The sequence below is a fragment of the Crinia signifera genome, chromosome 5 (assembly GCF_055691185.1).
Source record: "Crinia signifera chromosome 5, ASM5569118v1, whole genome shotgun sequence".
Lineage (NCBI taxonomy): Eukaryota > Metazoa > Chordata > Amphibia > Anura > Myobatrachidae > Crinia > Crinia signifera.
This window is the reverse complement of record NC_139221.1, coordinates 296,437,095-296,463,265: the sequence shown is the minus strand read 5'-3', so window position 1 is coordinate 296,463,265 and position 26,171 is coordinate 296,437,095. Positions and strand designations below refer to the sequence as shown.

Here is a 26,171-nt window from a genome sequence, read left to right as displayed (position 1 = left end):
ACAGAAGAGAGGGGGAGCAGAGGATGTGACCCGCTGATGCGTGCCATATCCTCCATGTAACGTGGGCCGCTGCTGCCTGACGCTCCCTCCCCATCCTCCTCCAGGAGACCTGCTGTCGCAGCCTCCATGCGATCGGCTGCCTCAGCCTCCTCCAGGCCGACCTGCTGCCTCATCCTCCATGGGAGCCACAGACTCCATGCGACCCATTTACTTAGACTCCTCCAGGGGACCCGTTACCTCTTCCTCCAAGGGAGCCCCAGCCTCCATGCGACCCGCCACCTCATCCTCCTCCACAAGACCCTCCTCAGCATCCTCCATGGGACCCACTGCTGCCCGACGCTGACCATCAGAACACCTGCTGCTGCCTGCTACCTTAGGCTCTGTACACCTTGTGTATATTTCTCTCTCTGTCTCTCCTTCTCTCTGCCACCTCTTCCCTGCCTCTCTGCTTCCCCTTCCCTCTCTGTCTCTCCTCCTCCCCCCTCCCTCTCTGATCTCCTCTCTCTCTTTCTACCTATTTTCTTCCTCCGCAGGAAACTTTTTTTGGCTTGGGGAGCAAATTTTATAGTTACGCCACTGGCCACACCATCGGACCCAGGTGCAAACACGCTGGGGACTGCGTGGTACAGAATCAGGCCCAATGCCCAACGTAGTGCATATACATAATGCCCATTGTAGTAGTGCACATACATAATGCTCATTGTAATAGTAGTGCACATACATAATTCCCACTGTAATCCCCCTCCCCCTATTTCTCTTCTCTAGTAGCTCATGCTCTTCTTGTCCTGACTGACTCCCATGTAGCTCCGCCCCAGATGTCCATTTATCCCTGCCTCTGAGGTCTGTGTAGCCCCACCCCTTTAAAGTCCTGTGCTATCTATCACGGGGGGGGGGGGAGAGCTTCATGCTACTGCTGCTGCTGCTGCCTGTCAAGACATTGTGACAGGCACAGCAGCCAGCAGCAGCCATAAGAAGGGATGCAGAACAGGGAGAGCACCTCTGCAGCATGGCACCTCCCTGCACTGCATCCTGTGCTGAGCGGGTAGCACTGACTATGATGTTCAGGCACGCCTACCGTTTTCCCAGGCACTCCCAGCATTTATTTTGGCAATTTTTTTAAATTATGCTTTACTATATACAAAAATCAAATAGAAAAATAATAAACAGCCTAGTCCATGTGTATGGCACTACCTCACTGCTTGACCCCTCTATACAGATGGAGAGCCTCTCATTTTTGCTGGCGCTGCGCCAGCGACAGAATCTGGCGGAGAGGCGCCCCATCTGACATGAGACGCGCGTGCGTCTCAGTTTCCCGTTGGCGGAGGGACGGGAACCCTGTCCGTCTCCGCTTCAGGGAGACAGACAGGGTTAGGGTGGGGGGAGGCAAGGCGGCGGGGACCCCGGGCGAACCTCGGAGAGGCAGCGGGGACCCGACGGAGCCCCGTTGTAAGGCGACGGCGTTGTAAACACCTTATGGCGGCTGGCAGGGGATGGCGGCTGGCGAATCTTCCGCCATCCCCTGCAAGAGCGAGACCCGCTCCATCTGTATATGGTAAATTAATCTGCAACAAAATCTCTTAAGGTGCCCATACACTAATGCGATTTTCACCCTTTCTTCCGATTCCAATGGATCTGGTCAAGAAATCGAATGAAAAGTGGCAAATTGCATGTGTGTCAGCAACGATTCTGATCCGATGAGTGGTCCCATGTGCATCGGATCCAAGCTGGAGATCACAAGAGCTGCACTACAGATTAATTGTATCCTGCAGCCCTTGCTGTGATTGCATGCGATATAGCATATGCAAAATAACCGTATACGATCTATCACGTGATCAAGTCACTGAGAAGTAGCCACGGTATTGCATGCAATGCAAACATCCGATAACTCAGCCTAGTGTGTAGGCACCTTAGTCTTGACTGTTTCCTTGTACTGTAGGTTAAATCACAGGCTTCGGTATGGCTTGGTTGACTGCTACAGCTTCCACAATGTAGTGTCAGATTTTCTGGTTCTCCCTGTCTTCTGCAGATAATAACCTAACTTCCTAGCCTTCAGTGGCAAGCACACACTGGTGTCTGACTTTATCCCCACCTGGGCTCTGTACAAAGACAGCCCCTAGATGTAAATCGACCTTAGTATCCAATAATGTCCTACTAAATGTGGAAAAACTATTTAATCTTGATTAATCAGGAGGTAATATTTGCCATGACGAATAGTGGGATCTTTGCCGATAAAAGCCAGGATAAAGGGACCCTGTTTTGCACTAACATTATCTATCATTAGACTATATTATGCATTATCATCTGTGGCAAGTAGAATGTCCTTTAATCCTATGGGTTATATGTGAGGAGAGGGGGGAGTTTGTCTATGTAACCAAAATTATTCTATTTGTAAATATATTATGTGTGAATATATTGTGTTTTTAAAAAAAATTTAGGGGGCAATTTACTGTCAATTGAAGATTCCATTGAGTCAGAATTCATAAGCCACCATGTGCAAACACTACAGGATAGAACAGAGGATTTCTGGATGGGACTTTATAGCAATGTAGAAGGTACAGTACCCTCTTAAATATTGCTATTTTAAATATAAATGGTTTTAACAATGCATATTTTGAAATAACACAAGTTGGCCACGTGTGGCATGAATCACAGTAGAATCAGTGTCCAATTTGGCCACGTAAGTAGGTGGTCAAAATGGCATGGTTTAGGCTATGTTGAGCATGTACCCAGCATTCTGTCCCTGCTAAATTTACTTGGACCTGTTAGTGAGGTTGGACGCTAAGCACATGCACAGGTTGCTAGTAGACATCGTCCAGTAGCGTAACTAGGGCACTGCAGCCCAAGCTGTTCCTTGGGGGAGCTGGTGCCAAGGATGCGCAGGACATCTGCAGATTCTATGAGGTCTGGTCGTACACATAAAAGTTTTTAAAGCAGCCTTCCAAAAATGTCCACTGCTTTGGAGAAGACAGATACTAGAGGTCCTACTGGAGGACACAATGGAGAGGAGCACAATGTGTACAGCGCTACTAATAAGTGTGGAATTCTCGGGAGCGCTGGCATGCTGAGAGTATGTAATGAGCATGTATCCTCTGGCAACAAGCAAAAAACCTCTAGCAATGACCAAAAAACCCTTGTCAATGAGAATGTAACCCTCGGCAGTTAGCAAAAAAAACTCTGGCAAGGAGCATGTAATATATTGTAGTTAAAATATAGCTATCTATCTACAGTATATGGGGAAATTTACTAATAAGGCTGATTACGGACGATCTGGTGTACAAACGGGTACTACCAGGATCGGGCGTAATCAGTCAAAAATATGAATGGAGAATACAGATAATTTACAAAGCTGCCGTATTCTCTGGATTTGTATTTTGCGATGGTGAAGTGACTCGTATTTGGCTTCAGAGTTTCCCAGCAACCAAATACGGATGAGGCCCGCCAAGGACATAAAGCATCTGCCCATCAAGGGCTTACACAACAGCAGACAACGGCAACTTGAAGCCGGAGCTCCCACAGGCGGATATGATGTTGCGCCACAGCTGACAACAGCAACATGAAGCCAGCACAGCGAAGGGCGGATATGACTTTGCGCCAAATGCTCTCCAATCCCGGCACGCTCACGAAAGGGTGGAAACACCATGTCACTATGAGAACCCTGAAAGCCCTCACAGGGGCGTTAACAATGAAGTCACGCTCTCCTATCCTGGCATGCTCATGTTACTATACCATGTTACTATTAGCAGTTGTAATTTATTCAATTTAATTTAATCAACCTTCATTGGTGTACTCCACCTATCTTCCTATCAAATACATACATTTTATTATTTAATTTTACTATTTATGACTTTTAATTATTTCTTGTATATCATATAATATTTTAAACTTTATTGCTATTTTTTATGTCAAGAAAATAAAATTCGTTATTAATTTACCATACCATGGTGTACGTAAAATTTCATGTTTAGAAGTGAAGCGCAGGGTGTACACCTCCAATTGTTCCGCCTGTAGCTTGGCAGAAGCATGCTAGTGGGTGATTCATTGCAGAGCCGGCCCTTGCCAATTTGATGCCCTAAGCAAGATTTTGGCTGGTGCCCCTAGCACTGCCGCTTGTTTTACCTATGACCCAGCATCCTACTCCCAGCAGAGCTCATTCTCCCAGCATCGCAGATCCAAGCAGCAGCCAGAAACACCCATTACCAGACACGCAGCAGCCAGAAACACCCATATCAATTCTATAGCAGTCCTCATAAAGAACCCGGGCTGCCATCATAAATTTTGGGGCCTGGGATTGGCAAAAGATGAGGAGGAGAGGGAGGAATTGGAGGAAACAGGGCAGATAGGAGCAATAGAGGCAGATTGCAAAGGGACTGAAGTACAAATGGGGGAAATGGCAGAAAGATAGATCTGTATCTTATTTACACAGAGCAGAATGCAGCAAGGTACTTACCAGACGATACAACTGCCCTGCTTCCTTTGGCCACCAGCGTTCTCTACAGTAAGTTCCCCATCACTACAGTGATTTGGGCCGATATCTGCATGCAGATCCAACCTCTGACCTCTGGCAGTGGGGAACAGGGGGCACATATGATACATGGCAACAGTCCTTTCCGCATTTTCAAAAGCAGCAACGCCTACTTGATTGGCTGACCTCCGCTGACCTGTTTATATCTAGAATGAGGAGGGATTACCTACTCTAAATAGGTGTGGGATCCCTTTTCCCCCGGGGTCCAAGAGCCCATTGCTGGTTATAGAAATACAGAGCAACCTTATTTTTTTTTTTTCCCCTGTATTTCTGCAACCAGCTCTGGCTCAAAAAGCCTGGGGCTGGGTATGCTGGTGGAGGGGAACCCATGCTGTGTTTTTTTTTTTTTCCTATTATTTATTTTTTCTACTTTTTACAGAGAAGCCTGCATGTACTGTATCTTACTGATCTGTGCAGGCTTCATGCTCGTGGGAAACTCGGCAGCCAAATATGAATGACTTCACCACCTGAAAATCCTGAGTGTAATACGTATTTTAAGTTCGTATTTCTGGGCTGATTACGGCCAATCCCGGTCATATTTGTACTTTCATGGGATCAGCCATAATTGGGGATCTTACTAAATTTCCTACTGTGTGTCTGAGATCACAGCTACCACAGCTACATACTGTATACACAAAAATCTAGTAACATGCCCCTTGATGTGGGGCATGATAATGCTATATGATTTACTGCTCCTATAGACTCAAAAGGGAGAGCAGTAATTATGGGCAGGGTTTAATAGTAACGCTATTACTTGGGAGATATCTGTGTTTACTTCTAGGAAAGTGGGTCTGGATGGACGAAACACCATTGAACTTTGTAAACTGGAACACAGATCAATTGCGCAATCAAAGTTCTTATGAATGTGTGGTAGTACAAGCCACAACGGGGAAATGGAGAAACTCATATTACGGCCTTCACATGGGATACATATGTAAGAAATTAAAAAGTAAGTAACTTTGGGCTCAGCTCATCTTTACCCATAGCGTGCACTGTTTGCAAATTTCAGCATTTGACAGTGGGGACCAGCAAGGGCATAACTACCATAGGCGCATGGGGTGCAGCTGTTATGGAGCCCACAGCTGGAGAAGGGCCTATATTCATTTGTGAAGTTCTATGTGTATTATAGATGTTTTACTATTGGATGGTAAGTTAGGGACCTTACAAACAGGTAAAGAAGAAGAAAAAAGTATGTCCTGGTGTGGTGCACCTGCTGAAACTCCAACGAGTAAAAATTAACTTTTATTAACAATTTTAAGAAAGCGAAATATAAAACCACACAAACAGAACATATACGCAAATGTGTTTAAAAAACGATGGCTCTCCTGACTCCACATAAATGTTGACCATAGGTAAGTATAGGTTTTTACAGGTATTATTAGCCGACACTTTATATAATGATATATATGAAGTTCAATGTACTGGTGTCTTTATTGGCTAGATTCCCCTGTGCCTCTGTGCAGAAGACCGATAGTAGTGTGGTGGTTAGTATGTTTAACACCTGATCTTGGTGTAGGCCACAAACAATTCCTATAGCCCTGGAATAATATCACAATGGCTATCTGGATATTCACCTGCGATAATGCTGGTCTTAAATGAGTGAAAAAGGAGACTCTTGTGAAATTGAGTCGACACTGATGTCGATCAGTGTCAGTAGTTTCTCACCAAATAGGGCTGTCGCTGACTGCCCTTGTAAGGTGGACCCAATATGTATGCGTAGTCACCAGTAATTCATAAATTTATGTAGGTTTATGGTGAAAAGTCAACACAGATGTCGACTTATGGTTATCAATTCCCTCTCCAAAAATTTGCCCATAGGATTCCTTTGTGTTTAATTCAAAAGGACAATCCTATATATTCTTAAGGTGTATAATATGTATAACTTCTCTAATGGTAGTACCTGTCTGTAAGTACAGTGTCATACAATCATAGAGACAGCTGTGTCTGATACAGAGTAGCTGATTATTATATGTCGGCTGAGATTACACCTGATTGAGAAGGCAATAAAGTAGCAGTGGGGCAGTTACTGGTGAAAGCTAGTATGCTTGGGTAGATATAAATAAAGAGTCACCTTATAATGTCGACTAGTGTGTCGACATCCCTATATTCAGGCACTATTGGGTTTTAGAGTGGTTGTAACAATTAATCAGGGTGTCATAATAAGATCCACACAATGCCTGTAGCTAGTCTGTCAAGAGATCCCTGGGAAAACGTGTCATTTATTACAGGAAGGTTGGGATAACTGTGAGATATAATGGCAACATCTGAATATATAATAGTTGTACACCAATTATCAGGATTTATATATCAGTGAATGCGGCAAGTGCAACTATAGTGCCTTTCTCAATGCACGCAGGCACTTTAACACAGTCCCAAAACAGGGTAGTATAGCTGGGTAGGAGTAATAAGCTCCAGCGTGCCCCTCTGCCGGTATATGGTCAGTGGCCAGAGGGTATCACCAATTGTGCCCACAACACTTAATCAGGTAGTGCACGCTACGACATCTGAGGGGTTCCTGTAAAAAGAAGGTACAGATCAAAATACATCCTAGTCAAATGTGCGAGTCATAGAGCGTCACCGCTAGCCTTTTTTGGCACGCGTTTCGCAAACAGATTTTTCAAGGCCAACCCGACTGGCCATACTGAGGCTGTTTAAATCCCGTTCCTTCAATGGGCGTAGCAATTCTGAGCATGATTTATGCTTGCCGCGTCCAATCATCTGCTCGCACAGTATATGGTGTGGCACTTGATTGGTCAGTAGGCGCGGCTAATTCAAGTATGTTTCCTGGTTATGTAGCGGCTGTGTCTAGTGATACTGTCGTGGGCGCGGCTGATATTAGCCCAGATTGACAGTTACTGCGTCCAATGATCTCATCGCCCTGTGGGTACACTATTGATTCCCCGTAGAATGTATCATAGTGGGGTTTGTTTATTTATGTTTTCCAGCTATACTTGTGCTGGTTCCACGATTCATGATTGCTACATATTTATTTCTCTGTCGGTGGATGTTACAAGTTATATTCCATGACGTTTCCATTGTGAGAGAAGTATCTTTATGTATTTCTTCTAATATGTGTTCTTCACACGGGCTGTAATTTATATTAACATGTCTGGATCTTTGGACATGGCATTAGTGGATACGTTTGCCGTGTCTGTGTCACTATGAGCAGGAAAAAGTGGGATTTCTGCTAGAAAGATATATTCTGTAGTCAAATATATTGTAACGATCTGTCAGTATATTAAATTTTAATTTTGTGAAAATGCTGGAATGCTAGTGAAGATTAGAAAAATGTAATAATAGATGAACGAATAAGTGAGGGGGGGAGGGGGGAACAAGAGGGATAAGCGGATATTGGATATTTCCTCATACATAGATGTCTGTAAATGCTGGATCATTTTCTGGGTTATTTTCTTATAATCCATGAGACATTAGAATGGGAACCTGTTCTGTAACACTGATACAATGTTCTACATATGGGGCCTTATTCTGGTCGGTGCGGCCGGATCCGATTATGCGGCCAGGACCGTGCGTGCGAAACCCCGCCTTCCATACGGATCGCCAACTCCGTCCGTACGCGCTAAGAAGCTGGCCGAACGGACCGTACGTGTATTTTACACGGAATACGCCTCCTCCATCTAAGGGAACCTCCCCCATCATTCGATGGTCGCAGTGCTCCACCAGCTCCCGCAACCTCAGACCACACGGACATTTTTCCGTGCAAAAGCGGGGATCTGGGCGGGCAGCTGACATCCGGCGATGTCATATGTCCTCCCCCTACACGTGCGTCACGGCCGCATTACCATACGTACGCCCAGCGTTTGCATGGGAACGCCCATGAAACGCGGGGCATATGCATATGGTAATGAGCACAAATAGCCCTTCATGCCCCTCTCCACCCCCTGTTCGAAATGTTCACATATCATGCGGGATTTGGCCGTACGCCCCGCTCGCACATGCGCAGAGACGCCTCTGCACATGCGCAGACACAAAACATCGGCGGCCCGAACGCACGCGGATATATCCGCGCCGACCAGAATAAGGGCCATGGTGTCATTGATTAATTGATGAAAGAAGGGGGACAGGGGAAAAGAGATTTTTGGTATAATGTCATAGAGAATTGATCACTAGACATCGGATCTGATCCCAAAAAATTATAATTCTTAATATATGTACATTTGAGTAATGAAAGATAAAAGGGCTTTTCCATGAAGCAATTTTTGATAATTCCTCATAAAGATAATTGTTAAATAAGGTTTGATATTTCCTCATACATGTGACTTGTGGTGTTAAAATGTTGGATATTTCCTCATACATGTGACCTGTGATGTTAACCCCTTCACGACATATGACGTATATATACGTCATATGTCGGTTGCGGGGGAATCAAGCCAGCTCACGGAGTGAGCTGGCTTGAAAGAGAGCAGGTAATGGCTGTATATTACAGCCAGGTCCCTGCTCTCACGGCCACGAGCGGCGAGTTCGCCGATCGTGGCCGTTTAACCCTTTAAGCACCGAGGGCAAAGCGCCCGCAGTGCTTAAATAGCTGATCGGAGGGGGGGCGCCCCCCTCCGGCGCCGATCGGGGCCCCCCGCAGCGAGATCGGAGGGTGCCGATCGGTTGCCATGGTAGCCAGGGGTCTAATGTAGACCGCTGTGCTGGCCGTGTATGCATACCTATTACATCCTGCCTCAAGCAGGATGTAATAGGAAGTGCATAAAATCACTACGTTCAGCCATAGAGCTCTATGGCTGAACCTAGTACAGGCGATCGCGCCCCCTAGTGGTCAAGTACACTAGGGGGCCTTGTAGTAAAAGTAAAAAAAATAAATAAATAAAGTTTAAAAATAAAAAAAAATAAAAAAATATTAAAAGTTCAAATCACCCCCCTTTCCCCATTTCCCAAATAAAAATAAATAAAAAATAAAAAAAATAAACATATTTGGTATCGCCGCGTTCCTAAAAGTCCGATCTATTAAAATATAACATTAGTTATCCCGCACGGTTAAAGGCGTAAACGGAAAATAATCCCCAACGCCAAAACTACGTTTTTTGGTCGCATCGCCTACCCAAAAAAAAATAGCTAAAAGAGATCAGAAAGTCGCCCATATCCCATAATGGTATTAATTAAAAAGTACACTTCAGCCCGCAAAAAATGAGCCCTCACCCAGGTCCGTAGGTGGAAAAATAAAAAAGTTATAAGCCGCAGAACATGGCGACGCGACGCAAATTCGAAAAACCGTAACATATTCTATTTTTTTTTTTGTCGTAAAACGTAACGAAAACTATATAAGTTTGGTATCACCGGAATCGTAACGACCCATAGAATAAAGATAACCCATCATTTTAAACGAACTATGAACTCCAAAAAAACCGTAACCAGCGCAAAATTGTGGAATTGCGTTTTTTTTTCTTTTTACCCCACATTGAATTATTTCCTGATTCCCCAGAATATTATACGGTATAGTAAATGGTACCATTAAAAAGTACAACTTGTCCCGCAAAAAAAAAAGCCCTCATGTGTCTATATAGCCGGAAAATTAAAAAAGTTACGCTTATTTGAACGCAAGGAGGAAAAAAAAAAAAAATTACCTTAAAAGGCAATGTCGTGAAGGGGTTAAGAAAAAATTATTAAGGCATCTCATATCAAGAGTAGAGATACGTTGTGGAGTGAAGAGTAAATGAGACCTGGTTTGGCTGTGTCACTTGAGTGAGAGTGGTTAGCAAGGTATGGAAAATGGGATACATATATGATACTGGGTGGTGTGAGTCTCTGAGAGTCCCAGATATCATGAATGTGATGTATATTCATGTGTATATGTGGTGCGAGTGGTTCCTAGAGCTGGGCATATAGGTGAGTAACCGTGAAAACAGCAATTCAAAAAGGGGGGTGAAAAATTGGTGAGAAAAAAAGAGAAATATGACCAGATAAGAACCAGTCAAAGTATTGACATAAAATATAGTGTGCGATAAATTATTAATAATAAGGAGGACCTTACAAACAGTTGCTCTGGGGCCGGCATATATCCAGTTATTCCTCTGGTGACCAAGTAAGCTGCAAATGTGAATATACTTGAACCTATAATACACACAGTGACCAGGAGAACCTGTTTACTGCGATACATAATGATTGATATCTCAGGGGCTTGCTAAATGGAGTCCCTACCTTGTATTAAACAATCAGCCAAATCAGGCATGTGCCCTGGGGATCAGGGGGAACCATGGACATTTTGCTATTTTTTTCTGTATTTACGTTTACTATTATTTTTTCTATTCTACAGTTTTTAATCCACCACCTATTTTAGACAAAGTAAATAATTGAGAAGGAAGCGCCTGGTATAATTAATAGAGAATGTAGCCAGACAGAGAGCGGGTATAAGTATGCCAACTGGTGGATGACTGGAGATAATCCCAATAAGAGTACTGACAGCAATAACATATATGGAAGCATGTGGAGACGTTATGCAGGGCAACACCAGGGACATGTTATGACTTATTTTATTAATTGCCTCCTTGAAATGGGTGTGACTGTGTAGTGACCCCAGTGCATTGCTTTGCCCATGTCCCACAAGCTGATATGATGGCCCCTTGATGAGGGCTTACTCCCAGGATGAGCGCTTCCACCACTGGATAAGAGCTTTGACCCCATGGCTAAGAATCCTCATATGCAGACACAGCTGTATTTGCAGAGCAGCATTTAATTTTGATTTATGTTCATTTATTAGAACAGCAGAGCAGTTTCAGGTTAGGTGTATTGGAGAGGGGGGGGGGGGGGACCTTTAGGGAAGCAGTGTACAGAGTGGAGAAGTGAACAGGTGAGGAAGTTGTCAATATCAACCAATCAGTTTATACCTAGAATTTTATAAAATGTACTTGATAATTACCACCTATGTTGGCTACATTTCTGAGATTTGCCAAATCCAGTAGATGTGTCTATGGATACAAAAGCAATGGCCATGGCAACTTATATTGTCAGATTAGATTCTGCGTCCTCATACGCATGCAGCGGATCTGAGTAGATAGCTATAGGCATCCTGCTGCATTAGTTCTCAGGTCTGCTACTACTGAATGTGCTAAAGTCGGAATGTATAAGTAAATTTACACTTACACAAGCATAATAAAGTCTTATTATTATAGAGAGATTTCTCCCCTCTTTTCAGGAAAATTTCTGCATCCAAATCGGATTTGGATGCAGAAATTTTCCGGAAAAGAGGTGAGAAATCTCTCTATAATAATAAGACTTTATTATGCTTGTGTAAGTGTAAATTTACTTATACATTCCGACTTTAGCGCCCAGAACACTGACTTTCTTTTTTGTCCATTGGTTTTGAAGTTTTTTGGTGTAACTTCCCTGTCAGTGTCCAAGCTGCTTCAGTGTGTCTTGCGCAAGTGTACAATTGTGTATTTCTTTTACTACTGAATACGCAACTTTGACACCACCTCTAACTCAGGCCCTTAGACACCTGCTGTACGCTTCAGTAACAGAAGAGGAGAAACGCCTTGGTAAAACCTCTGTGATCAGGAAAAAAGCCATGCAGGGTATCCTCTCTCTCATATCTCGGCCCTACACAATATGTTATTTACTAGATGTTGACTGTGGACTTGAAAATTTTTGCCCACATTTTAACCACTCGTCTCGCTCCCCTTCTTTCTCAAATAATTAATCTAGACCAACTGGGATTATTCACAGGACATTAGGCATCCAATAAGACAAGAAGAGACCTAGTCCAATCTACCCATAGATGTGATCTCCCCATCTTAGCTTTAGATGTCGAGAAAGCGTCAATCACCTTTTCTGGCCCTTTTGTATACAAAATTATTTGCTAAATTATTTGCTAATCTCTTTAATGGTATCTCAGCACCCAACACAAAATTTTGGGATTGCTAACGGTACCAGGCAGGGTTGATCACTCTCCCCATTCATTTCATGGAGCCTCTGAAAGCGAGGATCTGTGAAAATGAATATTTTAGGAGAAAAGTCAGGATGCAAATATCTTTACATGCAGATGACGTTTTAATTTCCCTCGCTGGTCCTGCCTAATCCCTACATCTTCTCCTAGCAGAGTTAGATTTTTACTCTCAGCACTCAGAATTCTATATTCCTGCTCTGACTAAGCATAGACTTGTACCTTCACTTGGAATAAACACATAGCGGGAAATTTACTAAGAATACGAATACAAAAAATTGTATTCGTATTCTTGCTATGAATGAATACAACTGTATACGCCGTATGCAAAGTCGTGTTCCGGAGGGGAATTTACGACTGCTTTGTAACCCTCCAATGTCATATTAATTTGTATTAACGGCCGTTTATACGGCCGCTAATACGAATTCCTACAGGCAGTCTGCACGGATCAGTTAGATCCATGGAGGCTGCAAGGTGTAAAAAAAAAAAAAAAAAACGGCGTGGGGTCCCCCCCACAGCCGAAACCAGCACCAGGCTGAAAGAGCCAGGGCCGGTAATAAAAAATCAGGAAACCCGACAAATAGGGGTTCCCCGTTTTTTTAAAACCAGCCCCAGGCTCCAGGTCCGGGGCTGGTTCCCAAATACAGGGGACAAAATGACTAGGGGTCCCCTGTATTTTAAGAACCAGCCCCAGGCCAAACCAGCCAGCAGGGTAATGTCACAGCCGGGGGACACTTATTAGTTAAGGTCCCTCGGCCAAAACATCACCCTACTGACCAGTCAGCCTGGCCAAGGGCCCTGGGGGAGTGGGGACCCCCCCAATAAAGGGGTCCCCCCTCCAGGACTTACCTGACCAGGCTGTGTGGTGGTCACCGGGCTGATTTCAGTGTAAAAAAAATATAAAACTATATTGTTTAATACTGTGGAACTATGAGTCCCAGCAAGCCTCCCCGCAAGCTGGGACTTGGAGAACCACAAGTCCCAGCCTGCGGGGAATTATAGGGCCTGCTGGCACTTGTAGTTCCACAGTAAAAAAATAGTCAAATAAACACACTGACACACAATAAAATTAAACTTTAATACAACCAAAGCCCAAACATACTGGTACTTACCTATCTTGAGCCCGTAGGTAGGACCCTGGGTCTTGGTCCGGTGTCCTGTCCTGGTCCGGATCCATGTTGGCATTCGGCTCCATGTCGATGTCCATGTCGGCGGCGTCTGTGTCGGCGGCCGGTCCGGATCCGAGGAAATCCATGGGGGACCTGTGAAAGGAAATCCAACTCACCCAGGTCCTCGTGCAAAGATCTGTCGTCTTGATCCGCCATAATCCTGGTCTTCTGTCATCTTCTGGCACATGTCGGCGATTCCTGCAGTTCCCCGCATCGAACTGATGAGTCGCAGAGATCTTTCATCTTTATCCCCCTTTATTGGGGGGGTCCCCACTCCCCCAGGGCCCCTGGCCATGCTGACTGGTCAGTAGGGTGATGTTTTGGCTGCGGGACCTTATCTAATAAGTGTCCCCCGCCTATGACATTACCCTGCTGGCTGATTTGGCCTGGGGCTGGTTCTTAAAATACCAGGGACCCCTACTCATTTTGTCCCCTGTATTTTGGGAACCAGCCCCGGACCTGGAGCCTGGGGCTGGTTTTAAAAAAACAGGGAACCCCTATTTGTCGGGTTTCCTGATTTTTATATTACTGGCCCCGGCTCTTTCAGCCTGGTGCTGGTAACGGCTGTGGGGGGGACCCCACACTGTTTTATTTATTTATTTCTCAATTTTTTTACACTGAAGCCTGCATGGATCTGACTGATCCGTGCAGGCTAAAGCCAAATACGACAGGAAAAAAAAGTGTATTTTCCTGCCGTATATTCGCGGCTGTTTCACGCCAATTAGCTCCCGTGTTATCAATTCAGCCACTTAGTAAATCAGGAACCACCATTCTTTTGAATGGTGATTATTCTATTGATGGTGTATTCATTCGTATTTGTAAATACAAATACGAATGTCCCATCATTAAGAATACGAAAATACGTATTTTTGGCATAGTAAATTTTCCATTAATTTTTTATAGTAAATTTCCCCAATAAAATCAAGTATCTAGGCTCTTTCTTAACTCACCACCACTATCATTTATTCCTAACTAACCTCCCTGCTGAATTACTATAAATCAGACCTTCACATGGTCTAGCTATTTTATTTCTTAGGTAAGATACTGTACATTCAGTAAAGATAAACTGCTCCTATATTTTTTCCAAACTATTCCAATATCCATCCCCCCTATGGTTTATATTCCTTCAATTCCATAACTCAATATTTTATCTGGGCTCAAAAACTACTGGAGCATCCTTCCAGGGGTGGTGAATAGAATAGCAAATAATAGAATTCCTTTATTCAAGGCAGGGCCACGATGGCGTGTGTGTAAGGTAGGATGACTGAGCTCTCCGGCGTCTCCTGTTCCAGCGGTTAACCTCCCCACGCTGCCTCCCTACTCGTGAAGCAGACTGGGTGGATAGATGGTGATCGGTGGGTCCGCTGACTCTGCTCCTACCGCTGTAGCTCTGCACTTTCTAGATCCCCAGTGCCATGGTAGGTCGTGCATAAGGGCTAGTGCTTCTACCCCTGTGCTTCCATAATCAGCCGGTTGTACCAGCAATACCCTATGCTGTTTACCTGTCTGAGGGAGGTCGGGTTTATGGTGAGCATCTGGGCTCCCGTTGGGAGTGCAGCCATTCCCAGTGATGTCTTCCATCTGCAGCATCCTGTGCTCTGTGACGCGCTGCCGGCCGGGGACAGGCGCCAGCCGCAGCAGCCGGATGGAGTGATCTCTGTGTGCAGCGTGGGACGGGACCTGGAGAGGCTATTCCCCCTTGGCTGACGCGGATACAGCGACCTGCCTGGCTGAGTGCCAGGGACCCTGCCTGTGCCTAGTCAGTGGATAGACGGGGTAAGAGAGGAGTAAACGCAGGGAAATGCATGAGGACCCATTGCTGCACGGTTGCCCCTGGAGCATCTTGGGTTGTAGCCGTAGAGACAGGCTTCCTCCCCTCCCCTAGACATAGAAGCTGCTTTGACAGACGAGCTGAAGAGTATCCCTGCTTGGAAGAATGAAGTAAGGTATGAGCCTGGCATTATAGAGCCAACATTGCCACTGCTGGTAAGCCCACACACACCTTGAACTGTCGAACCAGTATATATGCATCCTTATTCATAATTCACATGGGTTGCAACTATTATTGCCGAGATGCAACAGGCTCAGTGCAGCTCTGGTGTTGGTTTGAATGACATAATTTAGTATCTGTGCCTATAATTAACAACTGATTCCTGGACTTGGACCATTTATAGTCATCTTTATTGCTGTATCTGGATCAAATTTAGTTACATCTATCAGACAAAAAGAATACATACATAAGTGTGCGTGGTGAAGTGCAGTACAAACTAATCAACATTTTTTTGGAGATAGTAAGACTCAAATCTGGGGTGTACCTGGACTGCTTTTTGTCCATGTATACAATACAGTTATGGGAAAAACAGGCCAGAACACAGCAGCCGCAAGGTTGGAAAAGTATACTCGTACTCAGGCTCAGAATGCGAGTGGCTCACGGGAAAGCCTACCTCAAAGTACTCCTACAAAGAGTGGTAGCGCCTATCAACAAAAAGAGGTTACTCTACAACAAGTGCTAGAAGCAGTAAATTTGTGTGAAACCCGTTTATCTGAGTAAATAAATAAGGTACAATCTGATATTATGTTGCTGCTAGACGACAAGCAGAAAATGCGTACAATAGTTTTGGAGGTAGAAACCCGGGTGTCGGGGATAGAGGACACTATAGGCCCCCAGGTTAAAACTATGTCCGGAAAATTATCAGAGATGCAAAATAAAATATCGGACATTGAAGGACGTATGCGTCGTAATAACATTTGGTTTGTTGGGTTTGAAGAAAGGGTGGAAGGGAGCTCGCCAGAAAAGTTTATTGAAGCCTGGCTGAAGCAGAGCCTTGGGAAAGAAGCCCTATCTCCCTTCTTTACAATAGAAAGAGCGCATCGTGTCCCAACTAAGACTCCAATACCTGGGGGACCTCCACGTACCCTAATAGTAAAGATACTGCATTTCAGAGATCGGGACAATATACTAAGACTAGCAAGGAACATGGGGGACCTCTGCTATAATGGCAGGAAAATGTCTGCATTTCCAGACCTCCCGTATGAGGTACAGAAGGAGAGAGTGATATATAGAGACATTAAATTGAGACTCAGAGACTTGAATATTACATACTCTATGCGCTACCAGACAAAATTGAGAGTCGTAGTAAATGACGAGACCAAGTTTGGTACTTGTGTATTATCACGGCGCCCCCGATATTGATCGCGCAATGTTTTGATCACATCGCATCGCATGCCATACACCCGATGGCATGCGTTGCGATTTTAGCCCCTATACGATGAAAAATTGTATAAGCACCATAATGGATACATACAATGTTAAATGCACCACCACCCACTATAAACGTGAACCCGAAGTGTGGCGAGCGCAGCGAGCCCGCAAGGGGCGGAGGTACGCGTCCTCCGACCTTTTCATACCCTCACTATCCACGTCGGCGTGGAGTTTATTTTCGATAATGTGTGGCGAGCGCAGCGAGGGGACGCGGAATACATGTAAAGTAATCCACGTCCCCTCGCCACGCTTCGGGCACGGTGGCTCGCTGCGCTCGCCACAGTATATAAAATCAGTACTTGTGTATTTTGGCGGCGCCCCCGATGTCCATCGCACGATTTTTTATCGCATCGCATGCCATGCACCCAATGGCATGCGATGTGACGCGATTTTTGCCCACTATGCGATGAAACATTGTATAAGCACCCTAAAGGGTGCTTTTAAGCACCCAAATGGGTGCTTACAATGTTAAATGCACCCCCACGCCACCCCCCACTATAAACGTGAACCCGAAGCGTGGCGAGCGCAGCGAGCCAGCGAGGGGCGGCGGTACGTGTCCTCCGACCTTTTCATACCCCCACTATCCACGTCGGCATGGAGTTGAGAATAGAAAGTGTGGCGAACGCAGCGAGCCACCGAGCCCCGTGAGGGGACGCGGATACCTTCACAGGTATCCTCGTCCCTTCGCAGGCTTCAGAGGTATGCGCGTCCCCTCATGGGTCTCGCTGTGCTCGCCATGCTTCGGGCTCGGTGGCTCGCCGCACTTTCTATTCTCAACTCCACGCCGACGTGGATAGTGGGGGGTATGAAAAGGTCGGAGGACGCGTCCCGCCGCCCCTCGCGGGCTCGCTGCGCTCGCCACGCTTCGGGTTCATAGTGGGGGGGGTGGCGTGGGGGTGCATTTAACATTGTAAGCACCCATTAGGGTGCTTATGCAATGTTTTATCGCATCGCATTGTATGGTATTGTATGCCATATACAATGTCATACAATTTTAAAATTGTATGACATTGTACAATATCGCGCGATATTGCATCGCATACCATCGCATGCCTTATGGTATGCGATGCGATGGGTGCCGCCAAAATACACAAGTACCCTAAAATCAACTCCACGCTGACGAAAATCGGCTGGAAATCGGCCGCAAAATCGCATCTGATTTTTGCATGCGATTTGCGGCCGCCGTGATAATACGCAAGTACCGACTAATCTCCCTGATAATGGCGGATGCCAAGATTTTTGCTAAAATCTTGGCTACCAGATTAAATAATGTAATCCGGAAGATTGTCCATCCGGATCAAACCAGTTTTATGAGTGCCATCAATCTGCGTAGAGTGCTTACGTATCTTCAGATGGCTGACATTTCCAGTAGGAATGTGGCTATTGCATCATTTGATGCAAATAAAGCTTTTGACTCGGTAGAATGGCTTTATTTAAGACAAGTTCTCTGTGCATTTGGGGTGGGTACCATTTGGGGTGGGTCTTTCTGATGTATCAATCCCCGAGTACGAGACTGTCTATTAATGGATATGTGTCTGACCCATTCCCCTGTTCAGAGGTACCCATCAAGGGTACACCATTGAGTCGATTGCATGTAAATTGAGAGCTTTATTAAGGGATGAGGAAATGGGGAGCGGCCAGAACTGTAATATCGTTTCTCTTTATGCAGACGACCTATTGGTAGGAATGGCCGACTATGTTAATCAGCTATCCATGGGGGTTGAAAGCATTCAGGAATTTGGGCAATACTCCGGTCTAACAATAAATTGTAATAAATCACATCTCCTTATAACCAATGAAGATAGGAGTAGGGTAATAGATAACATCACAATTATGGCCAGGGTCGATAAATTTAAGTATCTGGGCATTATAATATCTAAGGAGCCCAGAGACTTTGTTAAAGAAAAGGTTGACCCTATAATAGATGAAATAAAAATTAGATGTAAATCCTGGCAGAGGCTCCCACTAACGGTTATAGGATGAGTAAATTTGGTAAAATGGTGATTTTGCCAAAGCTCTTATATGTATTCATGCAATTACCCATCCTTATAAAGGAGGAGGTTTTTAGGAAGATTAATTATGTAACTTGGAGAAATAAAACCCCTAGAATTAAAATGTCAACATTAACTAGAGAGCGAAATAGAGGGGGAGTGGCAATGCCCAATTTCAAACTATATTACTATGTGGCCCAAATGGCCAATTTAGTAGCCTGGGTGAAGACATACATCTAGATGAACTTATTAAATTGATTGATAGAGCAGTTCCTGGCCACTCTCCACTACACGCAATTCTGAAGCAGGAGGGACGTCAAAAATATCTCCCCCATACTTAAACAAGCCAGAAATATATGGAAATGGTTGTGCAGGAATATGGAGCACGAGGGACTTGACCCCGATACATATTTATTCTCTTTGGCAACACTAAATAAACTGAATGTACAACAGGGTGTGAAGTTATGGGGACAGTATGGAATCACATCTATTGGACAGACATACGTCAATAATGAACTAAAATCTTTTTCCTAACTGCAAGCCGAATTTGCTCTTCCTAAAACAATGTTTTATAGGTATTTGCAAAAGAGGAGTGCATTATTGCAGCAAAGTAGGGTTAGATCCATTTAAAATTATTGACTCCCCAATTAAGAAATTCATCTGCAGCCTGAGTAGAGATAAACGGGTATTAAAATGTTATAAATATCTGTTAAAAAAACATGCAACAGGATGATTTGGAGGGCCTAGTTTCAAATTGGATCACCAATGTGCCTGAAGTTAATCTGGAGAATTGGGGGTTGGCTCTGCGGGCACCAGGGTTGGCCACCAGCTCAATTAGAATTCAACAGATACAATTAAATATTCTATACAGAACCTACCTAACACCTGAAAGGATGAGTAAATTCTCTCAAAACAACTGTAACAGATGCCCAAAATGCAGGGAACCGGGTTGCGATTTCTGGCACCTCCTTTGGGAGTACAGAAACGTACAAGTGTATTGGAAAGGAATAGAAAAAATAATGAAGAACCTGGGGATTCCAAGCCAAGGTCTGCAACCATTAGAATATATCCTTTCGGGTATGGCCTAGCAATACTATGCCTCATGGATGGCGCAAAGTGGGCCGAGAATTCATGAATGGATTAATTTAGTAAATTGCACTATGGAGCACAAAAAATATATGTTTTTGTCAAGAAAGTAATTCGATAAATTTTATGGTATATGGGGGAAGTGGTACCATTCAAAATATTATAAATCCCACTAAGCACGGTAATTCAGTTAAGCTTTTATAGATATGATAATTAGATATGACAGTTAATTAAATTCTTTATAATAGAATACCGGTTCTTTCACATGTCAGTTAGTAATGTCACGAATAGTAACACAGTCAAGTTAGGAAAAAAAAAATTCTTGCCCTTTGAAATATGTAATAGATAACTAGTTAAAGTTTGAGAAAAGTAGTGCTGTTTACACGTACGATAAACACGAGAACTTATGTTCATAGAGTGTTGGGTTCTGAATTTTAAGCGTTACATATTTTTTTTTACCTTTTTTTGTCACTTTTAGTATGTTTAGGTGATTAATATTATGGATAAACAAACCCAAATAAGGTTAATCCGCATATATATAGTTTAGTAAAAATAGCACAAGTAAGGGATAGTAAGTCTGGGCAAGAGAAGGCCATGAAAGGCAATGAAGGAAACAAATTAGGTAATCCTCCTAAAATATGGAACGGTGGAGATTAAAGCTATGCAGAATGGGATCGCAGTGTCAAAAACCACTAGGAATATATTGGAAAATGTCTGGTTCACGTTAATTGCTATATTGTATGTAGGTAAGGAATTAATGTAAAGTATGTCTATGTCGAGTGATTTTGTAATGTATGTAAAACTATAATAAAAAATATTACAAAAAAAAAATTCCTTTATTCGTCTCACAATGGAGAAATTCCCATTGTTACAGCAAGTGCATAGTAGCGAGAGCATAGACAGCATAATAAAAACACACGTAAAAAATAAATAAAAGAGAAACCAAAACAAAGTACAGAACCACGGTAAATAAAAATATGTAAATATATATTGCACATGATTGGAATAACGTAAGAATAAGATGTACAGTATGCAGAAAACTACTGGGAACCATAGTGGTTATATAGTCTAACCGCAGCAGGAAGAAAAGTCCTGCGGTATCTCTCCGTAAGACATCGAGGGTGAAGTGATCTATCACTAAAGGAACTACTTAATTCTGACAAAATGTCCTGGAGTGGGTGGGACGGATCATCCAGCAAGGATGCTAACTTGCCAATTACTCTCCTCGCACACACCACCTCTACCGTATCCAAGAGGATTCCCCAACTTTAGGAATTATTATGCTGCACAGCTATCCCACTGCGGGGCCGATTCTGGATCACATGTAGTGTTTCTAATTCGGCCCCTGCCCCGATGGTAAGGTTTTGGCGCATATGCATTTCTGCGCATGTTCAAACCCCGACTGTGAATGGCCTCGGTAAATAAGAAAATCGATGGGCCATTCAAAGTGGGAAGGGAGGGACAGGGCAGTGGGCTATGGGAATGCCCAGTGTTTCATGGGCATCCCCGTAAAAACATTGTGCATTCCCATGGGTACATGGGTGGGCCGATGCCTGCTGGGGGTGGGCGGCTGAGGTCACATGATGTCAGCCACCTGCCCTGTCTTTGTCCTGACAGCATGCGAGGGGATGTGTTTTCAGAACACATTCCTTCGCATGGTTAAGAGGGGATACAGCAGGGGCAGATTTTCGGCAGGATAGGCACTCAACCAGTATCAGGCCCTGTGCACGATGGTGTGATTTTGTAGCAGGAAGGTCTGGGTTCACATTGAATCTGAAGAGCTGGAACTGCCGACGCTCTCCATATTGTGGTTCCCTGTTCATTTTCCATCTGGGACTTTGTATATTCAGTGGAGGATTCAGGGGGGAAGGCACCCGGCACGTGCCCCCCCTGTCATTTATTTTGTAGCTGAGGACCAGGGCTTTCCAACGAGCCCAGCCCCGTGTCTCTAGCCCCCCGGGAACCAGAGATATCGCCTGGCAAACCTGTAACGTTTTTTCCCCATAGGATAATATGGGACCCGTCAATTTGTGGTTGATTTCATTCAATTTCAAATCGATGGACCTTCAATATGATACCAGGCTGGTCCAAATCGGTCAATCGGTTCCAGAGATATTGCATGTAAACCGAATTTTTTTATTTTTGAAATGTAATTTCATGGCTGTTCATGTTCTTTGAGGGCAGATTACTCTGGAACCAAACGTTCCAGTTTCACTGGACCAAAATCATTCAAAGCCCACTCAAAAGTTCTTCAATATAATACTTGTCTCATGTAAATGGGTCAGTTGGTTCCGAAGATATAGCCGGTTAAATGAGATAACTGGTTAAAGGGGGAGGGGTGGTTTTGTCTCCCCCTCACACCAGAAAATGCAGGGACTAGGCTGGTGTAAAAGGGGCCAACCTGGGAATGCATTTTCTGGTGTGAAAGGGGTATTATTTCAAATAGCCGGGACCTGCAGTGCTCTGAATACAGCCAGGCTTTGCCACTGTCAGTGGCTATCACTTCTGCCTGGCGGCGGCTGTCCCCCATTTACCACGAGCATGTATTCCCCCTTGGCAATGAGCATGTAATCCCACATGGCAATCAGCATGGAACCTCTGGCAATAAGCATGGAACCCTTGGCAATGAGCATGTAGAGAAGCAGCACTTATGTAGCATAATTTTTAATAGGCATTATGGTGTTTGGCATAACACATAATGGACATAATAGCGTGTAACTTAACGTGTAATGGATATTATGGTGTAAATGTTTAATGCGAGCCTTTGGTGGACAATGTCCCTGTTTATGAAGTGTATTGTGAATTTTGGCTTAATCTGTGTGGCATTATGTGAATTCTGGCTCAATCCATGTGGCATTATGTGAATTTTGTCTCAATCCGTGTGGCATTATGTGAATTTTGGCTCAATCCATGTGGCATTATGGGAATTTTTTCCCAATCCGTGTGGCATTATGTGAATTTTGGCTCAATCCTGGTGCCATTATGTGAATTTTGGCTCAATCCGTATGGCATTTTATGCATTTGGCTCAATCCGTGTGGCATTATGTGAATTTTGACACAATCCATTTGGCATTATGTGAATTTTGGCTCATTTCGTGTTTGTTATTATGTAAATTTTGGCTCAATCCATGTGGCATTATGTGAATTTTGACACAATCCATGTGGCATTATTTGAATTGGCTCAATCCATGTGGCATTATGTCAATTTTGGCTCATTCCATTTGGCATCATGTATAAGGGGCAAGTATAATGGGGTCTAGTATTTTGTTGCATAATGTGTAGAAGTTGTATATGGTGTTGACACGCCCCCTATTGAGTGGCCACACACCCTTTTCCGGAGCGTGCCTTTGGCGCGCGCACAATTACATCCTTCACTTTTGTCGCCATGGTGGGCCTGCGTACTTTAAATGCCAGGGCCTATTTTTAATTCCATTCCCACCATCTTCTGCCGCTCTCTTAGCATGTACACTGGCACCACTAACACCGCCCCTCCCCCACCCAAACCCTTTTTTATCATGGTGCCCCCCCTGTCATTTTAACCTGGATCCGCCCCTGTGTATATTGATGGTTAAACTAGCTCGGGTCACCTCCCCTCATAACGCTATTTCTAGTTCATCATCCTGAATTCCCCCGGGCATGTGTAAGTCCTCCTTTCATAGCTGATGAGAGAGGAACATTCTATATCTGAATGATATCTAATTTTTTTCCCCAATTCTCCAAGATTCAAAAGACGGCAGCGATCCAATCTAATGATTTCTTACCATTGTCTACAAATTCCACACTTCCACTCTGGATGGAAGCCACATTGATTATTAGGCCTTTAACCTCCTTTGAGGCTATGGGCCTGATTCAGATCTGTTCCCTAGGCTGCATATGTTTGTGTCCCATGTGCAACGCATATGAGTCACTTTTATATGCGTGCACCTTCCACATCTTTCGATAGTCGGCGATCATTGAAAGATGTTTATTTTAAACAACCATTTGCAGCCAGTGCGTGGGAACACATGCTGCGAGGTGGGGGCGGGTGGCCTGGCATTCGCCGGGCAGGTTTGGTGGACTCGCAAGGCTGCAAATTTGCTGCCTTGCGAATCAACCAGAATAACCCCCCATGTTTCCTGATACTTCAGATGCTTTTTCCTTTTGTTATATAACTACTGGGGTATGGGTCATTGGGTCGACCAACTAAATGCTGACATACATTGGGTCGACCACTAAAGGTCTACATGAGTTAGGTTGACACGTGAAATAGGTTGACATGGTTGGAAAGTCGACATAAACATTAGGTCGACGGTGTCTAGGTCAACATGGGTTTTTCACTTTGTTTGTCCTGAATGTCGACAAAGTTAAGATGGACACAGTATCAGTGTACTGTGTCCCCTCGCATGGCTCGCTGTATTTTCCATGCTTAGGGCACAGTCCCACCACACCCTAGTGGATGGTAGGACATGAAATACCACCTGTCAGCACATGTCGGATAAAAAAAAAAAGTGAAAAAACTCATGTCGACCAAAGGCTTGTGTCGACCTTCCAACCACGTCGACCTATTTCAGGTGTCGACCTAACCCATATCGACCTTTACCGTGTCCACCTAATGACCTTCTACTGATGGCTTCCACACCCTCACCTGCAAGATCATTTTCTCACTTCTTACTACCTTTAAAATTGGATCATTATTAGGGTGTTGATAATTACAGATGACAGATTTCTTCTGTACAAATACCTCAATTACCTGTATGCGCTGCTTGTTGTATGGGGTTCAGTATGATTTCGCCAAAAGTCGGGATCCCAGCTGTCAGGATCCTGAGAGACAGATCTCGGCTGCTGGAATGCCGGTAGTGAGGGAGCGCAATGAGACTCCTTGTGGGCTTGGTGGCTCACTCGCCGCAATGGACCCCCATGAGGGAGAATAGACCCCTTGTGCCAGAATTCCGTGTGGCGGTAGTTGGAATCTTAGTGTCTGTATCCTGACCGCCGAGATTCACGCTGTTGGCATATTAACTACATCCCGTTGTTTGTTATTGTGATCTGTTTAATAAAAACGTTTCTTACAAAAAAAAAGCCCTGGTTCCATTTAAGTCATGTGCTGTTAGCAGTTGTCAAATTTAAGTTCAGATTGTTCTATCAATATTGAATTTATAATGATCTGATTCTATTTTCTTTAATCTTTTGCATATTGTATTTATAGCTCCCATCCCTACAGAGAAGCCAATCGCGAAGCCAGGTACAGAACATCTTTTTTCTATAAAACATGTGATTCACTTAATGTAAAAGGATAAAGTACAATGTAAAGTTTGAATTTACCCAACAAACAGTACAGCATAATGTTGAACATTGACAATGATGTGATTTGTGGTGAATTGCGTCATTGCTACACAGCTCCTGCCTCACAGTGCCTGTAATCTCGGCATTGGGTATAGGGAGCGGGTCTACAATGACGTGATTTTTGGACCTGCCCAGCTGGTGATAGGGTGTTTGGTGCCCCACTGCAAACTGTTAATGTGTGCCATCCCATACTTTACAAAGGAACAGTGCATACAGAAAGAAGGATGTGTGATTTCACAAAGAAGGTGTGTGGTCACACAAAAGTACCCCAATTTCAAATAATGCCACATAGTAGCTCAATCTTATTCACATTACACCGCCAGTAGTGCTCTTGATTCATATTACACCACATAGAATTGGCAATAATTCACGTAACACTTCACAGTTGTGCCCCTTACACGTGATGCCCACAGTAGTACTGCTGCTTACACCTGTGTTTTAACTAGACATTTTGGTGCCCTGTGACAGAATCAGAATGGTTGTGTGACAGAATCAGAATGGTTGCCCCCTATATACATCAAAAAAGGGATAGCCAAAAATTCAGGGGTGTGGCTTTATGGGGAAGGGGCATGGCCACATAATAGTACCAATAACACTGTAATGCTCCTTACATATTATGCTGCACACCGTAATGCCACTTACACATTAGGAGGGTTATTCTGGTGTATTCGCAAGGCTGTGAATTCGCAGCCTTGCGAGTGCACTAGATGCCACCCGCCGAATGCCGGTACATCCATCCCCCCTTGCACTCTGCATACATTCGCAGGGGCTGAGAATGGATGTTTTACATAACACATGGTCATGGCTCATGGTCGCTGACCATTGAAGAATGTGGAAGGCTCACGCACATCTAAAAGTTACTCTCTGGTAACTTTAGACATGCATGGCCTTTTGGCAGGAAGTGTGCGGGCAGCTG

At 44.2% G+C, this 26,171-nt stretch overlaps 1 protein-coding gene across 1 annotated transcript in view; it reads left to right on the top strand.

Moving 5' to 3' along the window:
- Positions 1–26,171, top strand: part of LOC146081226 (macrophage mannose receptor 1-like) — a 282,981-nt gene that overhangs the window by 253,158 nt on the left and 3,652 nt on the right. Inside the window, exons 22-24 of the mRNA XM_083189331.1 lie at positions 2,436–2,552; positions 5,304–5,471; positions 25,119–25,154. Coding sequence (XP_083045457.1) covers positions 2,436–2,552; positions 5,304–5,471; positions 25,119–25,154 — 321 coding nt within the window. The remainder of the gene's footprint in view (positions 1–2,435; positions 2,553–5,303; positions 5,472–25,118; positions 25,155–26,171) is intronic.